Source organism: Sapajus apella, unplaced genomic scaffold (assembly GCF_009761245.1).
Source record: "Sapajus apella isolate SASKATOON/1434 unplaced genomic scaffold, GSC_monkey_1.0 scaffold150, whole genome shotgun sequence".
NCBI lineage: Eukaryota > Metazoa > Chordata > Mammalia > Primates > Cebidae > Sapajus > Sapajus apella.
In genome coordinates, this window is record NW_022437090.1 from 60064 (window position 1) to 79905 (window position 19842).

General features: G+C 46.6%; 1 protein-coding gene across 2 annotated transcripts in view; it reads right to left on the reverse strand.

Annotated features, from left to right (window-relative positions):
- Window positions 1-654: 654 nt before the first annotated feature.
- The window catches only part of TRIM35 (tripartite motif containing 35), a 21033-nt gene continuing 1845 nt past the window's right edge, over window positions 655-19842 (reverse strand). The window contains exons 2-7 of one of the 2 annotated variants that reach the window (XM_032265434.1): window positions 14320-14415; window positions 10253-10483; window positions 9093-9146; window positions 6078-6100; window positions 5100-5218; window positions 655-4151 (exon numbers count right to left, since the gene is read on the reverse strand). In XM_032265434.1, the coding sequence (XP_032121325.1) occupies window positions 3574-4151; window positions 5100-5218; window positions 6078-6100; window positions 9093-9146; window positions 10253-10483; window positions 14320-14415 (1101 nt within the window). In that variant the 3' untranslated portion in view covers window positions 655-3573. The remainder of the gene's footprint in view (window positions 4152-5099; window positions 5219-6077; window positions 6101-9092; window positions 9147-10252; window positions 10484-14319; window positions 14416-19842) is intronic. The other variant, XM_032265435.1, reaches the window with a different exon arrangement.

The following is a 19842-nucleotide window of genomic DNA, read 5'->3' on the forward strand; positions in this document are numbered from 1 at the left end:
GCTCCATTCCTACAGACAAGGAAATACGCCCAGGCAGGCAGAGTGTCCCCAGGAGACACCATGTAAGCGGCAGAGCCAATATGACCAGGATAGCCAGAGCAACTGAGGTCAGAACATTCCAGTGATGATGGGACCCTGGCGAGGGCAGGCGGCCTGTTTCAAGAGTAACAGGAGCTTGGTCTGGCTGTAGCCAGGTGACAGCACTGAGGATACACTGGATATAAAGGGAGAGCCTGGTGACAACACACCCTGAGAGCTGCTGTGGAGAAAGGCACTGAAGTGGGTTGGAAGTAGGATCCCTCTAGGTGATGGGAACATGGACAATGGTGCATGTGGGATGATAGAAAAGTGGGAGAAACTGGAGAATGGGGGGCTTCCCAGGGCGCTGCTGCCTTGAGTCTGGACACAGTCATGAGGAGGGGAATGATGGGGGTGAGTGGAAGACAAGGGCAGGAGAGGGCTTCAGGGGAGAATTCATGAACTCTTGGACTAGGGCTTCCGGCCGACAGAGCAACTGCCCCATCCCTGAGCCAAAATCCAGAACTTAACAATATACGTGAGATTGTTAGTGAACTTAACAATATATGTGAGTATCAAAAGTGAGATTTCCAGGATACATACACAACAAAAGAAAAAATAAATAAAAACTGGACATCATCAAAATTGAAAGCTTTAGTATTTCAAAGGACATCATCAAGGAAATGAAACAGCTCACAGAGAAAATTTTATAATCATATACCTGATAAAGGGACTTGTGCTCGGCTATAAAAGGATTCTTACAACTCAATAATAAAAAGGCAAATAACTTGATTAAAAAATGATCAAGTGATTTAAACATTGTTGTCTTAAGAAGATATACAAATGGCCAAGAAGCGCATGAAAAGATGCTCGTATCATTCGCCATCAGGGAAATACAAACCAAAATCACAATGAGGTAACACATCACCCCTGCTAGGAGGGCTAAGTTAAAAGACGGATAATAAAAAGCATTGAAGGATGTGGAATAATCAGAACCCTCATACCCTGTTGGATAAAAAATTGTGTTGTCACATTAGAAAACAGCTTGGGAGTCCCTCAAGGGTTACACAGTTTCCACGTGATCCAGCAAATCTGTTCCGAGACATATACCAAAGAGAAATGAAAGCATACATCCACGCAAAAACTCGTACATAAATGTTTCTAGCAGCATTATGTGTAATAGTCAAGAAGTAGAAACAACCCAAATGGCCGCCCATCGATGCATGATAAATAAAATGCAGTACTGTCATCCCATACAATGGAATATTAGCCGACAAAAAAATAAAGTTGAACACATGCTACAACATGGTTGAATGTTGCTTATAACACTGAAAAGGAAATACCGAAAGAAAAAGAGTCTTAGCTTAAATATCATTTTTGTTTTTTTCAAGAGGCCTAGCCTGCTCAAATTATCCTGTCTAAAAACAAAAACTCTTCCAATATGTAAGGTGAAAATAAAAAAAACATTTTTAAAAGTTTAATATAACTAGTGAAGTAATTTCAGGTCAAGTTTATTATATCAAAATTATATTGATGGGTGGGATAAATACTTTAGAGAGAGTCACACTCTCGGATGCATTGGCTCCAAAAGAGCTTGGAGCTTTTCTGAGGCTGAGCATCCTCCAACCAGGTGCATGCACTGATTTTTCCAACATTATCACCATGCCCAAGCCAGCCCCTTCACACACTGGCAGCTCCTACCTGGGCCCTCCTTGTAGCCCTAAGTTTTATGTAACCAGTGTACACAACACATTGATAACCAATTGACAAATGTGAGTCATGATTTTTTAAAATGTCAGTGTTTGTGAATTGGAATGGGCAGGAGGTGGGATGCAGAGTCCTTGGTCAGGAATGTGACCCCAATTTTAACACTGCTTTTAGGAAAAAAAAAAATCCTTTTATGATGCCACTTCCTGGGACACGGTGAGTTGACAATTAAAAACTCTCTTGAGAGATGCAGGAGAAAAAACAAGCCCAGGAAAGTCTGCAGACATGGCGGAGGAAGAAATTTGGGATGCAATCACAAGCCGCAGAGCGAGCATGAGCTGGCTGAAGTCAGCAGAGACAAGAGGGTGGCAGGCACGGCAGAGGAAGAAATTCGGGATGAAATCACAAGTGGCAGAGTGAGCATGAGCAGGCTGAAGTCAGCAGAGACAAGAGGGTGGCAGGCATGGCAGAGGAAGAAATTCGGGATGAAATCACAAGTGGCAGAGTGAGCATGAGCTGGCTGAAGTCAGCAGAGACAAGCGGGTGGCAGGCACGGCAGAGGAAGAAATTCGGGATGAAATCACAAGTGGCAGAGTGAGCATGAGCAGGCTGAAGTCAGCAGAGACAAGAAGGCAGCAAGGCCCAGCCTTCTCTTCCCTCTCCCGCAGCGTCTAGGGCCACGTCCACGGCGCCACCTGCTCCTTTCATCCCAACTGAAAAGGGTGCCCTCATTCTTTCCTTTTTGCAAATGCTGATGAGAATTAACCAGAGGAATTTCCTCCACAGCAACTACAGCAAGACGTCCTCATCCAGTCCTATCTCATTTCCAGGTGGGGAAACTGGGGCCCAGCAAGGGAACAGGCCAAACCACAATTTTAAAAAAGTTGTGTTGAAGGTGCTCTGGAAGCCTGCATTCAGAGGAAACCGTGCAGGTATAAATAGATCAATTGGAGCTGATCTGATGGAGACAGGGGATTCAGCCACGCAGAGGCCCTGCAGTAACTTTGTTTCCTGTACTCTGATGCTCTGGCATCCAGGCCTCGCTGACCTGGACAGACTGCTCCCCCCAGGCTAGCCAATCCCCCAGTCCCTAGAGACAGCAAGCATCGGGCGGCTGAGAGCAGCCTTTCCTATGGAAACCATCGAATCCGGAGCAATAGCACCAGCTGCCTCCTTCTCGTGGCTCTCCCGGGCTGTCACACCCCACACCAACATTCCCGTCCTGATTATCCCGGGGCGAGGTATCAGACAAAGAAGGCAGCCCCTATGCTGAGAGCCACTGAATTACTCAAGCCAACTACCCCTAAACCTGTCTTCCCTGCTTACTCTGCCTTGCCCATTGCTTCCTGAGAAAACCACAGTGAAGTCCCTTGCACACACGTTCCGCTCCCTCCTTCCACCTTCTGACATACCCTGGGGCTTTCCTATGTGGCCCCTCCTCCCAGAACCATGAGTAACAAACGCTCCTTTCCAGTCCTCTCCTCAGCCACTGGCTTTACCACAGCTGGATGAGATGGTTTAAAACTGGCCCATTCTAGAAGTAAACATTATTCTCAGAAGTCCTGTAATGAGGATTCAGAAAATTCACATTGTGGAGGTGCCACGACTCAGGAGAGCCTGGCCAGCGAGATGCCACCCAATGGCTCCTGACCGTGGGCAGAGAAGGGACCAAACATGGAGAGAGGCGTGGCCTGGAGACAAGGAAAAGGACCAGAGGGCACAAAAGGAAGAGCCTGGCAAGGAGGTGGGGTACAGTGGCACCCAGGCAGTGTGGCATTAGGAAGGGGACAGAAAGAAAACAGTGCGGTGGCACAAGACCTGGGCAGCCGCCAGCAGGCTCGGGCCAGCTCAGCCATCCAGTTCTTCCTTGATGGTGATGTGCAGAGGGCAGATGCGCAAAGGCTCAGGGGGACCGGCTCCCCGCGCACCCCCCAAGTAGAAGTAGGGCCGCACGTCCCCAAAGCGGGCGTGGAAGGTGTACAGGTGGCAGTGGCGCTCCGCATCATAGAAAGACAGCTCACCCTCCTCACACTCCAGCTCCACACGCAGGCGGCGTGGGATGGCCAGGACCAGGGGCGCCGTGGCTGGGTCCGAGGTCACGCAGTGGTCCCCCTCCACACCCTGCGTGCGGCACACATACCAGAAGCCTGAGCGCGTGTCGTGGTAGCAGCTGTGTGAGTGACCTTCGGCGCCTGAGTCTTGGCGCACACGCACCACCCCCACCCGCCAGCTCTGCAGCCCCCCCAGGGCCACCTCCCAGGCGTGCGAGCCCCGAGAGAAGACGCGGGCACCCAGCAGGCAGGGCGCCGAGGAGAAGCGCTCCGGGTTCTCCACCTGCACCCGGTAGCCGTGGTTGGTGACACTGGTAAGGTCCTCGGACACGGAGAGCCAGCCGGCTGCGGTATTGGGGTCAAAGGTAAAGGGCACTGCAAGCAAAGGCAGAAATGGGGAATCAGCAATCCTGAGGCCTGTTAGGCCAACGTTGACGTCTCCAGCCCCACAAACCAACCACTATGTCCCACCTGGCCCCAGTCCATGCAGGGGGCGGCCCAGGGCTGGAGCAGTGGCAGGGGTTGGGCTGTGTGCCCAGAAGATATGTGGCAGTCCCAACCCCTGGTACCTCAGAGTGTGACCTCATTTAAGAATTGGCGGTTGTAGATGTATTAGTAAAGATGAAAACTGGAAGACAGTCCCCAGTCCAATATCAGCCATGTCCTTATAAAAAGAGGAGAGACAGGCTGGGCATGGTGGGTGACCAACTAATGCATCTCCTATGAAGGAGTGAAGATTCTCCTCTACAAGTTTCAGAGGGGGCCTGGCCCTGCCAACATCTGGATTTGGGATTTCTAGCCTCCAGAACTGTGAGAGAGTCAAATTCTGTCATTTGTGGTCCTTCATTATGGCAGCCACAGGAACTCATACAGGCAGAGACTTGTAACAGTCACACAACCCAGGGATGTTAGGACAGCATGGACCATTGCCTGGGTTAATGATATTCATCCCTGTAAAACCGGGACACAGCAGCCCCTGTGGCTCTCGTCACCTTGGGAGAGGCGATCCTGGATGGAAGAGGTCTTTTATCATACAAAATACAGTTTTGAATAGACAAGCCAGCTTCCCTCTCTGAAGAGGGGACCAAGTGTCAGGGCCCTGAGAGGAAGGCATTCTGCCGGGAGGTTTGGAGGTGTTGGGCAGAGTGAAGAAGACCAGGGCACGGGAACCTGCCTACCAGGGACTGGCAGAGGGATCAGCTGAGAGAGGAGGGGAGCTCTGAGGAGGTGGGAGATGGGCCCTGCAGAGACCAGACCTGGTGGCTCTTTGCTAACATGAGGGCTTCCACCCTGCTTGGGACACCTGCCCGCACCCCTGCTCACCAGATTCCACAGATCCAAGCATCTTCTTCCAGACTCGGTACTGCAGGGAGCCCAGGTACTTGCAGACATCAATAAGCATGCCAGTCTGGACTGGCTCGGGCTCCATGGTGCAGAAGAGTCTGGAAAAGCACAATGGGGTATGGTGGGCAGAGCCAGCACCATGCATCCCAGGCCGAACTGGGCTCACTGGAAACCAGCAACAGGACTTGTTCCCTTCCCTCAGCCAACTTTCCTGGCCACCTTCCCCAAGACAAGACTGGACTGGGCCATGATGGGAGATGGGCCAAGGCTAATGGGTTGCTGCCTCCTTCAGAATTCAGGCCAAAGGCTCACTTGCCCCAACTAGCAGAACTCCAAACAGGAGATCTCCAACATGGCTGCCATCCTTGCAGGCAGAAATCACATTTACACATCCTGTTCATGGGATGTCTGGGTTGGAAGGGACACTAAGGATGCTCTAGTCCAACAGTTCCTAGGTGTCCTCTGGCCCTTGCTTACACACCGCCAAAGGGAAGTGGGCACAGGGAACTTAGGCCCACCAAAAGCACTCTCTTCCATCTTTAGAAAGCTTGGACTAAGACACAGTTCCTCCTCATTCATCCCTGTGAACTCAACAACCATCAACACAAACTATTATGACCTAAGGCTCTGAGAGCCAGGGGGCTGACCTGACACTGGCTGTCCCCCTGGGAATTCAAGCCACATGCAGGATGGTGCTCTCCTTCCCTGCATGGCAGGTGGGGATCCTCCACACTCAGAAGAACAATACTGCCCACAGCCAACTGGTATTGGATGCTGTGAGAGGCCTCTCTCCACCTGCCCATTGCCCACCATGCCCTCTAAAACCAGGGCACAGTAGCTCATGTGGGCTGATGCACCCAGCTGGCTGTCCCCTGCCTGGCCTGGGCCCGCTGGAGTCTGCACCCCTTATGTCTCTGCCCGCTCTTTCCCTCCCCTCCAACAGCTTTGGCAACTTACCGGCGTTTTCGGCCCTTATGTTTCTGAAAAAAACAAAAAAATAAAAAAACAAACAAAAAAACACAGAGACAGAAATGTAGAGGAAATCTATACGTTTTTGACCTCAAAGAGTCATGCATTCCATAGATCATAAGTCTTAATATTGTCAAGATGTTAACAGTAACATCCCTGCTATGATCTGAGCATATTATCCAAAAGTTCACTGAATCCCCAACGTGACAGTGTTGGGAGGTAGGTCCTAAAAAGAGGCGACTGGATCATGAGGGCAGAGCCCTCACCAATGGCTGAATGTCATTACTGTGAAGTGGTTTCGTTATCATGAGCCTGGGCTGCTGTGAAGCAATGAGCGACTACTCTGTCTTGCACACTCACTTCCTCCTTCTGCCATGAGATGACCCACACCAAATGCCAGAGCCGCCATGCTCCTGGATTTCCTGGCCTCACCCAGAACAATGAGCTGAATAAACTTGTATTGTTTATAATTTACCCAGTCTGTGATGTTCTGTTATAGCAACAAAAAACATACGAAGATACTCCGTAATTTGATCTGTTGATTCAGTGTGATCCCTTATCCTAGCTGACTTCTTTGCAGAAACTAAAAAACTGATCCTAAAATTCACATGGAATTTTGAGGGAACCAGAATAGCTAAAACAATCTTGAAATAAAAGAACAACATTAGAAGACTCATAATCCCCATTTCAAGAGTTAATGCAAATCAACAGTAATCAAGATAGTATGGCACTAATATCAGTACAGGCATTGAGATCAATGGAATAGAAATGAAAGTCCAGAAATAAACCCTCATATTTACCATCAATCAGTTATTTACAAGAGTGCCAAGACAATTTAATGGAGGAATAAACAGTCTTTCCAACAAATAGTACTGGACAACTAGATGTTGACATGCAAAAAAAAAAAAAAAAAAAAAAAAATGAAGTTGGACCAACCCTTACTACACCATATACAAAAAATAACTCAAAATTCATCAAAGACCTACATGTAGAACTAAAACGGACAAAGGACTTCTGTCTAGAATATATAAAGAACTCTTACAACTCAGCAATAAAAAGACAACCCAAGTTAAAAATGGGCAAAGAATCTGAACAGACATTTGCCCAAGGAACATCTACTAATGATCCAAAAGCCCATGAAAAGATGTTCCAAGTCATTAGCCATCAGGGAAATGATGACATACAATACACAATGAGATACCGCTTCACATCCACAAGGATGGTTATAATTTTTTCCTTTTTTTTTTTTTTTTGAGACGGAGCCTTGCTCTATTGCCCAGGATGGAGTGCAGTGGCACGATCTCAGCTCACTGCAACTTCTGCCTCCCAGGTTCAAGTGATTCTCCTGCCTCAACCTCCTCAATCTCCTGTAAGCTGGGATTACAGACACAAGCCACCATGCCCGGATAATTTTTTTGTATTTTTAGTAGAGATGGGGTTTCACCGTGGTAGCTAGGATGGTCTCAATATCCCGACCTCGTGATCCACCCACCTTGGCCTCCCAAAGTGCTGGGATTACAGGCATGAATCACCATGCCTTGCCCGGTTATAATTTTTAAAAAATAAATTTTGGCAAAGATGTGGAGAAACTGGAATCCTCATACACTCCTGATGAGAATATAAAATGATACGGTTGCTCTGGACAACGGCCTAGCAGTTCTTCCAATAGTTAAACCTAGAGTTACCATAAGATCCAGGAAATCTACTCCCAGATGTATTTCCAAGAAAAATAAAAACATGTCCACATAAAAATTGCTATCTGAATGATTATAGCCTTATTATTCATAATAGCCAAAGCAGAAACAACCCAAATAACCACTGTCTTAGTCCATTTTGTGTTGCTGTAACAAAACACCACAGACTGGGTAATTTATAAACAATAGTTTGTTTGACTCGTGGTTCTGAAGCTGGGAAGTCTAAGAGCATGGCACCGGCATCTGATGAGATGCCTTCATGCTGTGCCATCCCGTGGCAGAAGGAGGAAGGGCAAGAGACCACACATAAAACCAAAAGCAAGAGAGCAAGGAGGGCCCAAACTCACTTCATGACAAGCCCACTCTCTCCATAACTAACCCACTCTGCCAGTAACAACATCAGCCCATTCATAAGGGCTCTCATGACCCAATCACCTCTTATTAGGCTCCAACTCCCAACAGTGTTGTATTGGGAATTCAGTTGACAGCACATACATTTTGAGGAACATATTCAAACCACCAAACCACAGCAACCCCCAACTGATACATCAATAAATAAAATGCAATATAGCCATGTGCAACATAACAATGTTTCGGTCAGCAAGGAACCGCATATATGACTGTGGTCCCATGAGAGTATAAGACTATATTTTTGCTGTACCTTTTCTATGTTTAGATATGCAAATACTTCACAGTTGGTTCCTGTTGCCTACAGTATTCGATACAGCAACACGCTGCACAGGTCTGTAGCCTAGGAGCAAGAGGCTATTCCATATAACCCAGGTGTATGGTAGGCTACACCATGCAGGTTTGTGTAAACATACTCTATGACATTTGCATAATGAAAAAATTGCCTAATAAGACATTTCTCAGAACATATCCCCATCATTAAGCAATGCATAATTGTATGTCTATGCAATGGAATACTGTTCAGTCGTAAAAAGGAATGAGGTACTGACAGATGCTACATGCAACATGAATGAAGTTTCACAACATGCTGAGTGAAAGAAGGCAGTCATGAGAGGTTACATATTATATAATTCCATGCATTTGAAATGTCTAGAATAGGTAAATCTATACAAATAATACGTAGCTTGGTGGTTGCCAGGGGCTGGGGAGGACGGACTGTGGAGTGACAGCTAAAGCAGGGCTGCTTTTGGAGGCATGGAATGTTCTAAAATTGTCGTGATGGTTGTATAACTCAGTATATACTAAAAATCACTGAGTGGTATATTTTAAATGACTGAATTGTTTAGCATATAAATTATATCACAATAAACTTAGTAACAAATAAAAAAGAGACACAAACCAAATCATTCCTGAAAGCACTCTGGGTACCGGGCAAGACAACACTCCCAATTCCCTAAACAGAATCCACGAGAAACACATCTTTTAGATCCCACAAAATGATTTTTCTTATTTTTTTTTCTTCATTTTTCTTTTCAGAGACAGCTCTGAACACAGAATGATTTTATAATCAAGGACATTTTGGAGACAGGAGACTTCATGGTTCAAGGCCTTAAGTGAGGTGGAGAACTCCTAAAGGTCCCACCCAGGAGATGACACCTGCCTGCCGCCACCCACTCCACTCTACAGCAACCCCTCTTCCAGAGCAGTCAGCTGTTTTCCAGGTACAGGAGACACCTCGCCACCCTGGCCAGTTTACAAACCAGCTTTCAAGCCCAAAAATTTCCTTGTAGGAAGTTTGTAAGGACCAATGGCTCATGGGGAGGAAATAAATCAGTAAAAGGAAAAAAAGTGAACAACACTTTTTTTAGAGAGAATAGAATCATCCTTGAGAAGACAGAATGCCAAGGCATCATGTTTAAATAAAACAATTTAAATAATTGAATAATTTTAAAAGAATTCATTTTATTAAAAGGTAGAAACAGAAAAAAAAAATCAGAGTAAGAGAGGGGGCACGAGAAAGGAAGAAAGAAGAGGCAGGAGCTGAGCACAGTGGTGCGCCAGTAGTCCAACCACCCAGGAGGCCAAGGTGGGAGCATCACCTGAGACCAGGAATTCAAGACCAGCTTGGGCAACACAGTGAGACCTCCCCTCACTCCCACCTGACTCTTAAAAAATGAAAAAAATCAGCCAGGCCTGGTGGCTCGTGCCTGCAGTCCCAGCTACGCAGGAGGCTAAGGAGGGAGGTTCCCTCGAGACCAAGAGTCTGAGGTGACATTGAGCTATAATCACCCGCTCTACTCCAGCCTGGGTGACAGAGCAAGACCCTGTCTTAAAAAAAAAAGAAGAGAGAGCAAGAAATAAGAGGCTTTCAAGGAACTCTACCCTGGTAAGTCTTTTGAGCTTCATGACATGAGCATAGCAGGTCACTTGTGAGCTCCTCCAGGCCAGTACCCAGGAAGCCCCAGGAACATGAGGTTGGCCAGGGCTGGTGGGCTGTGACTCCCAGCTGGTCCCAGAACATCTGGCCCTGTCACTGAATCCAGATGCTGAGCTCCTTACCATGAGAAAAGTAACATCATCCTCCTTCATCTCCATCTGCAGCCGCTCGATCTCATGTGCCAGCGCCTCTGTCTCCTCTGTGAGCTGCTTCATCTTCTCCTCGGCCAGAAGCTGCTTCTGCCTTGTCTCCTCGGTCATGGCATCCAGAATGCCCTGCTCCTCCACTCTCAAGAACTCACGAAGCTTATCAAACTCCTGCCGGATCCGGCCTTCCAGCCATGCGGCCTCCACCTACAGCAGAGAGCAGAGGGACTCAGGGGTCAGATGTGGAGGGAACCTCCAAAGCCCAGCAACTTTCCCATTTTTACAAAGGAATTTTATGTTCAAAGAAATCATGTACAGAACCCCTACAGATAAAATACCAACATAATAGTTTATTAGCACACATTTCTAAGTTCAGATTTCAAAAGGCAAAGTCCAACAACCTAATAATAGGTTGTTTTGACAGGGTTTTTAAAAATAAAATCACTGCTTCTAGATGTCAACTGTAGTACTATCATCTCACCTACATACAACGTTCAGTTCCTTCTTTACGCTGCACCATAACCAGGGAAGTCCTGAATCATAGAAATAAATGGCTGCAAATAGCATTGATTTTTTTTAAAGTATTTGCCTTCCAGTCTTAGGACTTAAAATTTGTCTGATCCAGAGGCTTTACCAAAAGAGCAGTAGGAAGTATTCATTTAAAAAAATCATTAAAATCACCATACATACTCGAAATCTTAACCACAAAAAGTTTGTTAAAAAAGAAAGATAAAGCCATAAACGTACTTAAAGAAAAAGCAAATAAATATTTCTCTGCTTAGAATAAGAAAGGCATTCCTTAGCAAAGTATGAAATTGAGAAGCCTCGAAGAGAGAATGAGATAACTGAATACACAGAAAATAAGAAGTGTGTATGATAAGAGACTATTCTCTTTTGAGGACAAAAATTCAATTCCATGACAGCTGTTAGAAAAACAATTCAAAATACGTGCTGTGGCAATAGCAGGTTAGTAATCTCATCTTTGGACTGAAAGTTAAATATAGATGCTCCTCAACTTAATATGGGGTTACATCCCAATAAACCCATCGTAAGTTGAAAAACTGTTAAATCAAAAAAGCAATGAATACACCTAACCTATTAAAAAATCATAGCTTAGCCTAGCCTACCTTAAACGTGCCCAGGACACTTACATTACCCTACGGTTGGGCAGAATCATCCAACACCAAGCCTATGTTATAATAAAGCATTGTATGTCTCATGTAATTTATTGATGACTGGACTAAAGGGAAAAAACAGAATGGTTATATGTGTACTAAAAATATAGTTTCTACTGAATGTGTATTGTTTTGCACCACGGTAAAACCAAAACTAAGCCAGGGATTGTTTGTATGTTTACAGCTCCGAAAATACAATGACAAAAGGATTCACTGAAAAAGTGAAAATGGCCCCCCAAAAGTGAAAATGATCCACTGAAAAAGAAATGACAAACTAGGAAATATATTTGTAACATTTTTGAGAAATTGATATTATTCTTAAGGTACAGAGCACTCTTACAAATCCTCTAAAAGATAAATATTCCAAGGGAAAAAAGAAATGTGAATTAGCATTCACAGAAGAAACATAAACGACTATTATACTTGTGAAAACAAGTATAGTCACATGTTATTGGTATAAACTTACCAATAATCAAAGAAATGCAAATGAGGAACAAATAGCATGGTTAATCTATTGGGCTGAAAAGACTGACAATGTCTGCGTGGGAGAGAGTAGAATCCAGGGTAATTCTCTTTTTTAAAAAATTTAAGTTCCAGGATACATGTGCAGGATGTGCAGGTTTGTTACATAAGTAAATGTGCACCATGGTGGTTTGCTGCACAGACCAACCCATCACCTAGGTATTAAGCCCCACATGCATTAGCTATTTATCCTGATGTTCTCCCTCTCCCCGATAATTCTTATCTCACAGAAAGATCAAGAACAGAGCATGGCAGAATAAACCAGCAGGTGCAAGGTCAACTCCTGCCCACTCACCGTGGCAATGACAGCCTCACTGTAAAGGAACAAGCACCAGAACTTTCACTTTTCCATCAATCTGATTAACTGAATTTAACAGGAAAAGCATTAATCAGGCTGGAATCTTAGGGGCTTCCCATGTGACCTCTTACCCTCAGCCTCAGCAAAAAGCTTGGGACTCCTACACTCCCTGGGATGGGCAGGCAGTGCTGCCACTTGGACAGACAGATGCTCCCTAAGTATCACCAACCCAGTCGTGTACAAGGCAAGCCAGTCACATGGCTTTAGCCACAAAGGGAAACCAAGTAAGCCAACAATGATAAAGTTACAGGACTCCATGATGACTACTGGAAAACGACTCAACAAACGCCAGCAACGGCAGGTTTGTAATCTCTATTTGGAGTTGGAATTTCCACATATATTTGTGGCTCTGACATATGACGACAAAATAATCCACTGAAAAAGTGAAAATTCTCTCCCACCAGTTTTCGGGTCTATTAGACACCAGAAATGTTAATGACTTCTCTCCGTTGGGCACTTGCATGCATTATCTTATCAGGATTTTTTTAAAAATCCTAAGTAAGAGGGAATTGCCCTGTTTTCACAGAGGAGGGGATTAGCTTGGAGGGGGCTGAGGGATTTGATGGGAGAACCGGGCTTGAATTTGGAAATGGGTCTGCCCTGGTTACGGGTTACTGCCCTGGTGCCCAGAGTGTCCCATAATCCTTTCTTCCACTTTGTTCCACCAGCTTTGTGGCTCAGGGTAAACTCCAGGCCTGGATGTTGACGAGGCTCTTTCCGTGGCCTAAACCTCACCCATGGACATATGATGGAGGGGACTACAGGCTCCTGAGGACAGCGTCCAGCAACGCAGACCAGGTGTGGCTCAGCTGTGGCTAGGATGTCTAACAGAGTGGTAAATACTAGAAGCAGCCACCTCAGAAAGCAAAAGACCAGAGCCAAGATCAAGTCAGAAACAAGGTTGCCAATCCACACAGGACCCAGAAGAAGAAAGGGTGCCAGGTAGGACAACCAGAGCGGGGACAGAGAGAGGCCATTCATTCATTTGATTGACAGTTATTGGTTACTTACCCACTTCACACATTCAATCAACAAACATTTTTATTGGTCACTTATTGTGTGCCAAGAACTCCTCTAGATAATTAGCAATAGTGTGCCCTGTTTTCATTATATTCTGATGGGAGGGGATAAAAATTAAATAGAAAACAAAAGGTAATTACAGGTAATGGAGTGTCATCAAGAAAATAAACCAAGAAGTATGCCATTGAGTAAAAGAGGAGGGTGATCAGGAAAAGCTTCTTGAAGGGGACATCTGAGCTGAGATTTTAATGGCAAAGATGCTGGGTGTGCATTCTGTGGAGAAGACTTAGTTTGCTTAAGGGACAGAAAGAAGGTGAGGCAGAGAAGCAAATGAGGTTGAGGACAGGCAGGGTCAGGCGATGGCCTTGGGGACCATGGTATGGAATCTGGGAGGTAATGAGGGTGACCGGAAGCCACTGGCAGTTTTAAGCAGCAAAGGAGCAGGGCTGGTGTCTTTTTCTACATGATTGCCCCAGTCTATGGAAAGCAGAATGTACAAGAAGGGAAGCACGAGGTCCAGGCAGGAGGCCCAGTGAGAGAGGACGGTGACCTGGACCAGGAGGTGGAGAGTTTGACAGAAATAACATATTTTGGAGATGGGGGAATAGGACTGATGATGGAGTGCATGTGGGAACTGAGAGAAAACAAGAAATTCATGAATCCCAGGTCATCACTGAACACCCAGGTGGCGGTGGTACGATGCACGTGCCATAGCACTGATGGTGTTGGTAGCTTTTTAAGTCACTCCTGTGGCTGCTGGCATGACCACGCCTGGGTCTTTAGAGAGGCCAAGGCAGAGGAGCCATGGTCAGTGTCTAGGATGTGGCTGCACAGGGCCATCAGAGGTAAGGCAGGCCACCTCTTCCTGGCAGATTATGCGAACCAAAGTCTGGGCCGATGCATCTTCGCTCCTTCCCAGCTGCCCTGAATGTCCCCAATCTCCCCACTCAGCCCCATTGTTCACTTACCTGATTGTGCTTGGCGATGGCCTCATAGGAGCGCCGCATGGCCCAGAAGGCCTTGGCCTTCTCCCGCAGAGCGTGCTCCATGTTCCTGCACTTAGCCTGATGTGGGAATGGGAAGGAGGCAGGAAGGCAGGTTAGGGCTGGAGGCCCGGCAGGGAGGGCAGACACATCACATTTCCAACTGGAACTCCACTTCCACACAAGTGTAACTCAGCTGCATTTGCCGAACCCCACCCATGCCCGCACTGTGGTCACAGACAAATGGTAAGTACGGTCCTGATCCTGAATCAGACGTATGTCTGTGAGATAAAGGGCCCTCAGACATCCTCTAGCCCAGCCTGGTACAGACTGGGAGATGGGGCTGAGAAGCAACCTGCTCTCTCTCATGTTGCTTACCACACAGGTTAGAAGAGTGTCCCAGGCGAGCCTAAAGCTGGTCCACGCTGGCTCTGAATCCCTGAGCTGTGTGGACAACTGCAGACAGTGTGCTCACAGGTTCCCTTTGCAGTTCCCTAAACCGATGGGTCTGCAATCGCTAAGGTGCGGAGACTGACAGAGGGGATAAAGCCAGTCACTTCCCATGGGGTTGTTACCTCCCATGAGGCCTTGACCTCAACACGCCCCTCCCTCCACACCCCTCCCACACCCTGACTTTCTAACACTGCCTGGATCGCGTGGAATACTTTAATCAGCAGCCACAAATATTTTTCACTTAGTCGTTTTCATTTCTTAAACTTTAATTATTGTTTCTGTTGTTCTTGGACTCCTTGAAGAACCGCTACAGAGTTTTAGGTTGGATTCCTGCCTCTTGATTCTGACTGAGGTCTATCATTTTCTCTCCCTCTTTATCCTTTTGATCTACATTCTCAGAAAGCTTCTCAAGTTTTTTAAGAAAAAAATAATAATTTGAGGCCGGGCAAGGTGGCTCACGCCTGTAATCCCAGCACTTTGAGAGGCCGAGGTGGGTGGATCACTTGGAATGTGGCTTAAAAGGTATTGAGAGGACCTTCAGCTTAGATCCAGCCAGAGGGACTCTAAGATGTTGACCGCAGAGGGGGAGAGGACTGGGACCAAGGAGAGTCTGCTGGCAAAGAATGGCCATCATGCCAGTCCTGAGAGATGGATAAGACAAGGGTCTGGACAAGGCAGCTCAGCACAGAGCCGGAGAGCTCTGGACTGGGAGGCAGGAAACCTGTGTTCTTATCCTAGTACTTTATTTATCTATTTATGTAAGAGACAGGGTGTCACTCTGTTGCCCAGGCTGGAGTGCAATGGCCCAGTCATGGCTTACTGCAGCCTCGAATGCCTGGCCTCAAGCAATCCTCCCATCTCAGCCCTGAGTGTCCTCCCATCTCAGCCCTGAGTGTCCCCAATCTCCCCACTCCCCTCAAGTGGCTGAAACTACAGGTGTGTGCCACCATGCTGGCTAATTTTTTTTTTTTTTTTTTTTTTTGCTTTGCTGCAGGATCTTGAACTCCTGGCCTCAAGCAATCCTCTTGCTTCAGCCTCTCCAAGCACTGGGATTACAGGTATGAGATCCACTTCTCATTACTGAGATATAACCACTTCCTCACAAGTCCCCTGTGGGTCTGTGTCTGGGGATGTTTTTGTTTAATGGCAACCTAAAACAATACTAAGACAATGCTACTCCAAGTCACGGCATAAACGGTACTGACACATGCTTTCAGTTCCTACAACTCCAGCACCAGCATTTGTATTTTCTCTCTCTTTTTTTTTTTTTTTTTTTTTTTTGAGACAGAGTTTTGCTCTGTCACCCATGTTAGAGGGTGTGGCATGACCCAGCTCACTGCAACCTCCGCCTCTTGAGTTCAGGCAATTCTCCTGCCTTAGCCTCCCAAGTATCTGGGATTACAGGCACACACCACCATGCCTGATTAAGCTTTGTATTTTTAGTAGAGACAGGGTTTCACCATGCTGGCCAGGCTGGTCTCGAACTCCTGACCTCGTGATCCGCCCGCCTTGGTCTCCCAAAGTGCTGGGATTACAGGCGTGAGCCACCGCACCCATCCAGCATTCGTATTTTCTTTACGGCTTACTTGATATCAAGTCATACGACTTTCATTGTCTTGTCCTGGTAAGAAGAGAAATACACATAGCAGGTAAAGAATGTGCTGGACCCAAATGAAAGCCAGTCCCATCACAAGAAAGCTCTAGAGCTCTTCAGAGAAATTTGGGTAGATTAAGTAATCGAAGAGAGTAATGGGAGAATTAGAAGTATCTTGGCCAGGAGTAGAGATTTCATTCCAGCAAAATAAAACTTTAGAATTAATATTCTGAGTGGAATGTTACTGATTTAAGTTTTGTATCCAATCTGTTTACTTCTTTTGGTTTTATTGCTTATATGTGGTGTGAGCAAGTGTTATTTATACCAGTTTTGCATTTGTATGCATGTAAATATTAAAATAATTTAGCTCTCACTGCTGGACTAGTTTTTCCTTTAACAAGAATGCATACTTGTTCAAGTTTGAGAAATGCTGTACTAGGATTTCTGAAGGTCCTTTTAAGCACTGTTCCTTGCTAGAGCTCTGGTGTAAGCAAGATGCCAGGATCCCAAATCTCATCAGTCCTTCCATCGTGTGCCACTGCACTTACGACAAAATCCCAGCTCCTGAACATGGCCCTCAGTGTCCTGTGGGATCTGTCCTGCACTCCCTCGTCCCCACGTGAAACGTCTCTCCATCACTGCACACCCCCACGCTGTACCCCCCTCACTGCTGGCCACCCCTTGATCAGCTCATCTCAGCAAAATCACTTCCTTGGAGACTCCTTCCCACGCCCCACCAAACAAGAGCGGCCTCCCCTAACAATCTGCCACCACATCCTGTACTGTCCTTCACAGGAACACTGAGGTGAAACTATGTTAACTATTAGTGAGATGACAAAACTATGCCCACAAAGGCAAGGTCTAGGACTGTCCTGTCCTGGACACACCGTACTGGCACACAGGAGGCACTCAACCCGTACCTTCTGCCAGCCCTGACAGTGGTCAACAGCCACACAACCCCCAACACACAGTCAGCTGCCCACACACATCTGGGATGAGAGAAGCCTCTCTCTTAAAGTCGAGGACCAGAGTGTGGACTGAACAAGACTCCAGGTGACCTTTAAAACTACTTGCTCTGTGGCCTTGGACAAGTTTCTTACCCTCTCTACGATTCCATCGTTGTCTATAAAATGGGGATAATAGTACCTACCTGTAGCAAGCTGAATAATTATCTCCCCCAAAAGATGTCCCCATTCTAATGCCCAGAACCTGTGAATATGTTACTCTGTATGGCAAAGGGACTGTGCAGATTAAGGATCCTGCCATGGGGAGGTTATCCTGGATTACCTGGGTGGGCCCAATGTCATCACAGGGTCCTCATGAGAGGGAGGTGGAAGTAGTAGAACTGGTCAAAGAAGGCAGAGTGACAATAGACGCAGGATGGAATGCTGTACCTGAGAGCCAGAGGCAGGAGCCTCTGAGAGCTGGAACAGGCAAGGGAATAAATTCTCCCTTGGAGCTTACAAAAGGAATGTAGCCTTACAGACACCTCGATTTTAGGACTTCTGAACTCCAGAATCATCAGAGAACAAATCTGTGCTATTTTAAATCACCACATTTGTGGCCATGTATTATAGCAATAACAGGAAACTAAGACAGGACCTGATGATAAGTTTTTGTAAGCATTAAATTCGTTGACATGTGAACACCTGAAAGCATCTAGCACGCAGTGAGCACTGAAAGTGTTCGCTGGAATGACTCTGATTTTTGCTGTTTATCACATAGTTGCCAAAGTAATCTTTGTCTAAGGCACACACCTCATCACAAACTCCCCTGTTCAGAATCTTTCAGATCTCCCCACAGCACACAATGGAAAACTCCCTCTGCGAGGCACACAGCTTCTCGCCTAGCCCCTTTACACCTAGTGGTGGGGGAACCTTCCCATACTGCTCCCCCACAACCACCTACCTCGAATCACACAGAACTACATCTTGTCTATTGACTGTCTACACCCCCTGCTCAAATGAGAATTCCACGAAGCTAGGAAGAGGCCATGGCATGCAACAACCGTCAATACCCATTTGTCCAGTATATGAGTGATTTGCACCCTGCATCAGGCTGACCAGCTCTCATTCTCCTCAGATCCCTTTGGGACTAGACTACTCAGCCCCTCTGACATCATCCTGGGTGTCCACTGATCTGATACCACTATCCTTCTGCCAAAACCCCCAGCTGCCATTCACAGCAAGGGGGAGCCACAGGCCTCCTGGATCCTCCTGCACTTCCATCCTCATTCCAACCACCTGAAATTCCCTCAGGGCCTGGAAAGTCAAGCTTTCCCACTTCTGGACTCTTCCAAATGCTGCTGCCTCTACCTGAAATACCCTTTCACCTGGCTAACACCTCCCCTTCCCTCGGGTCTCTGCTGGAAGCTCCCTGAGGCTGGAAATTGTCTATCTTATCTCCTGCAGTATCCCTGGCATCTGCTGGTGTGTGGCTTTCTGCTCTTGAATCCTGGCTTGACCCCAACCTGGGGGCTCTGCCTGGGTTTTCTCAGCCTTGACCCCTGCCCATCTCCTGACTGGCACCTCAGCCAACCCTATAGGGATTAGTCATGACTTGAACCATGATCCCTCCTTTTCCTGGGCCCCAGCCCCCAGACTGGCCAGCACTTACTCCCGCTATCCCAAATCAGGATCTGCCACTTCTGCCACTGGAAACAGAAAAAGCATTGACATGGATCCATGTTAAGCAAAAAACTTGACAGAATAGGGACATGTGTACTCTTCACTTAAACTTTGTTAAATGTGTATAGAGCAGTAACAGACTTCTGTATTTAACAAAAAGTATTGTTAAAAAAAAAAAAAAAAGGCAGGGCCAGGTACAGTGGCTCAGATCTGTAATCCCAGCACTCTGGGAAGCCAAGGCGGGCAGATCATCTGAGGTTGGGAGTTTGAGACCAGCCTGACCAACATGGTGAAAACCCACCTCTACTAAAAATACAAAAACATTAGTCAGGCTTAGTGGCGGGTGCCTATAATCTTAGCTACTTGGGAGTCTAAGGCAGGAGAATCGCTTGAACCTGGGAGGTGGAGGTTGCTGGGAGCTGAGATCTCGCCATTGCACTCCAGCCTGGGTAACAGAGTGAGACTCCATCTCAAAAAAAAAAGAAGGCAGGGCCACAGAGGAGCCCAGAGACCAGGTGCTGAGGACTCCAGCAGCTCCTCCTTGCCAGTCCATGCAGCTTCAGACCAGCTACCCAGTGTTCATGCATTAGCTGGTGATGAAATAAATCCAATGTTTCACATTCTGGGTAATTTTTAAAAGTAAAGTAACAGGCTGGGCGGAGTGGCTCATGCCTGTAATCCCAGCAGTTTGGGAGGCAGAGGCTGGGCTGATCACTTGAGGCCAGGAGTTCTAGACCAGCCTGGCCAACATGGTGACGCCTCATCTTTACTAGAAATTTTAAAAACAAAATTAGCTGGGCGTGCTGGTACATGCCTGTAATCTCAGCTACTCCG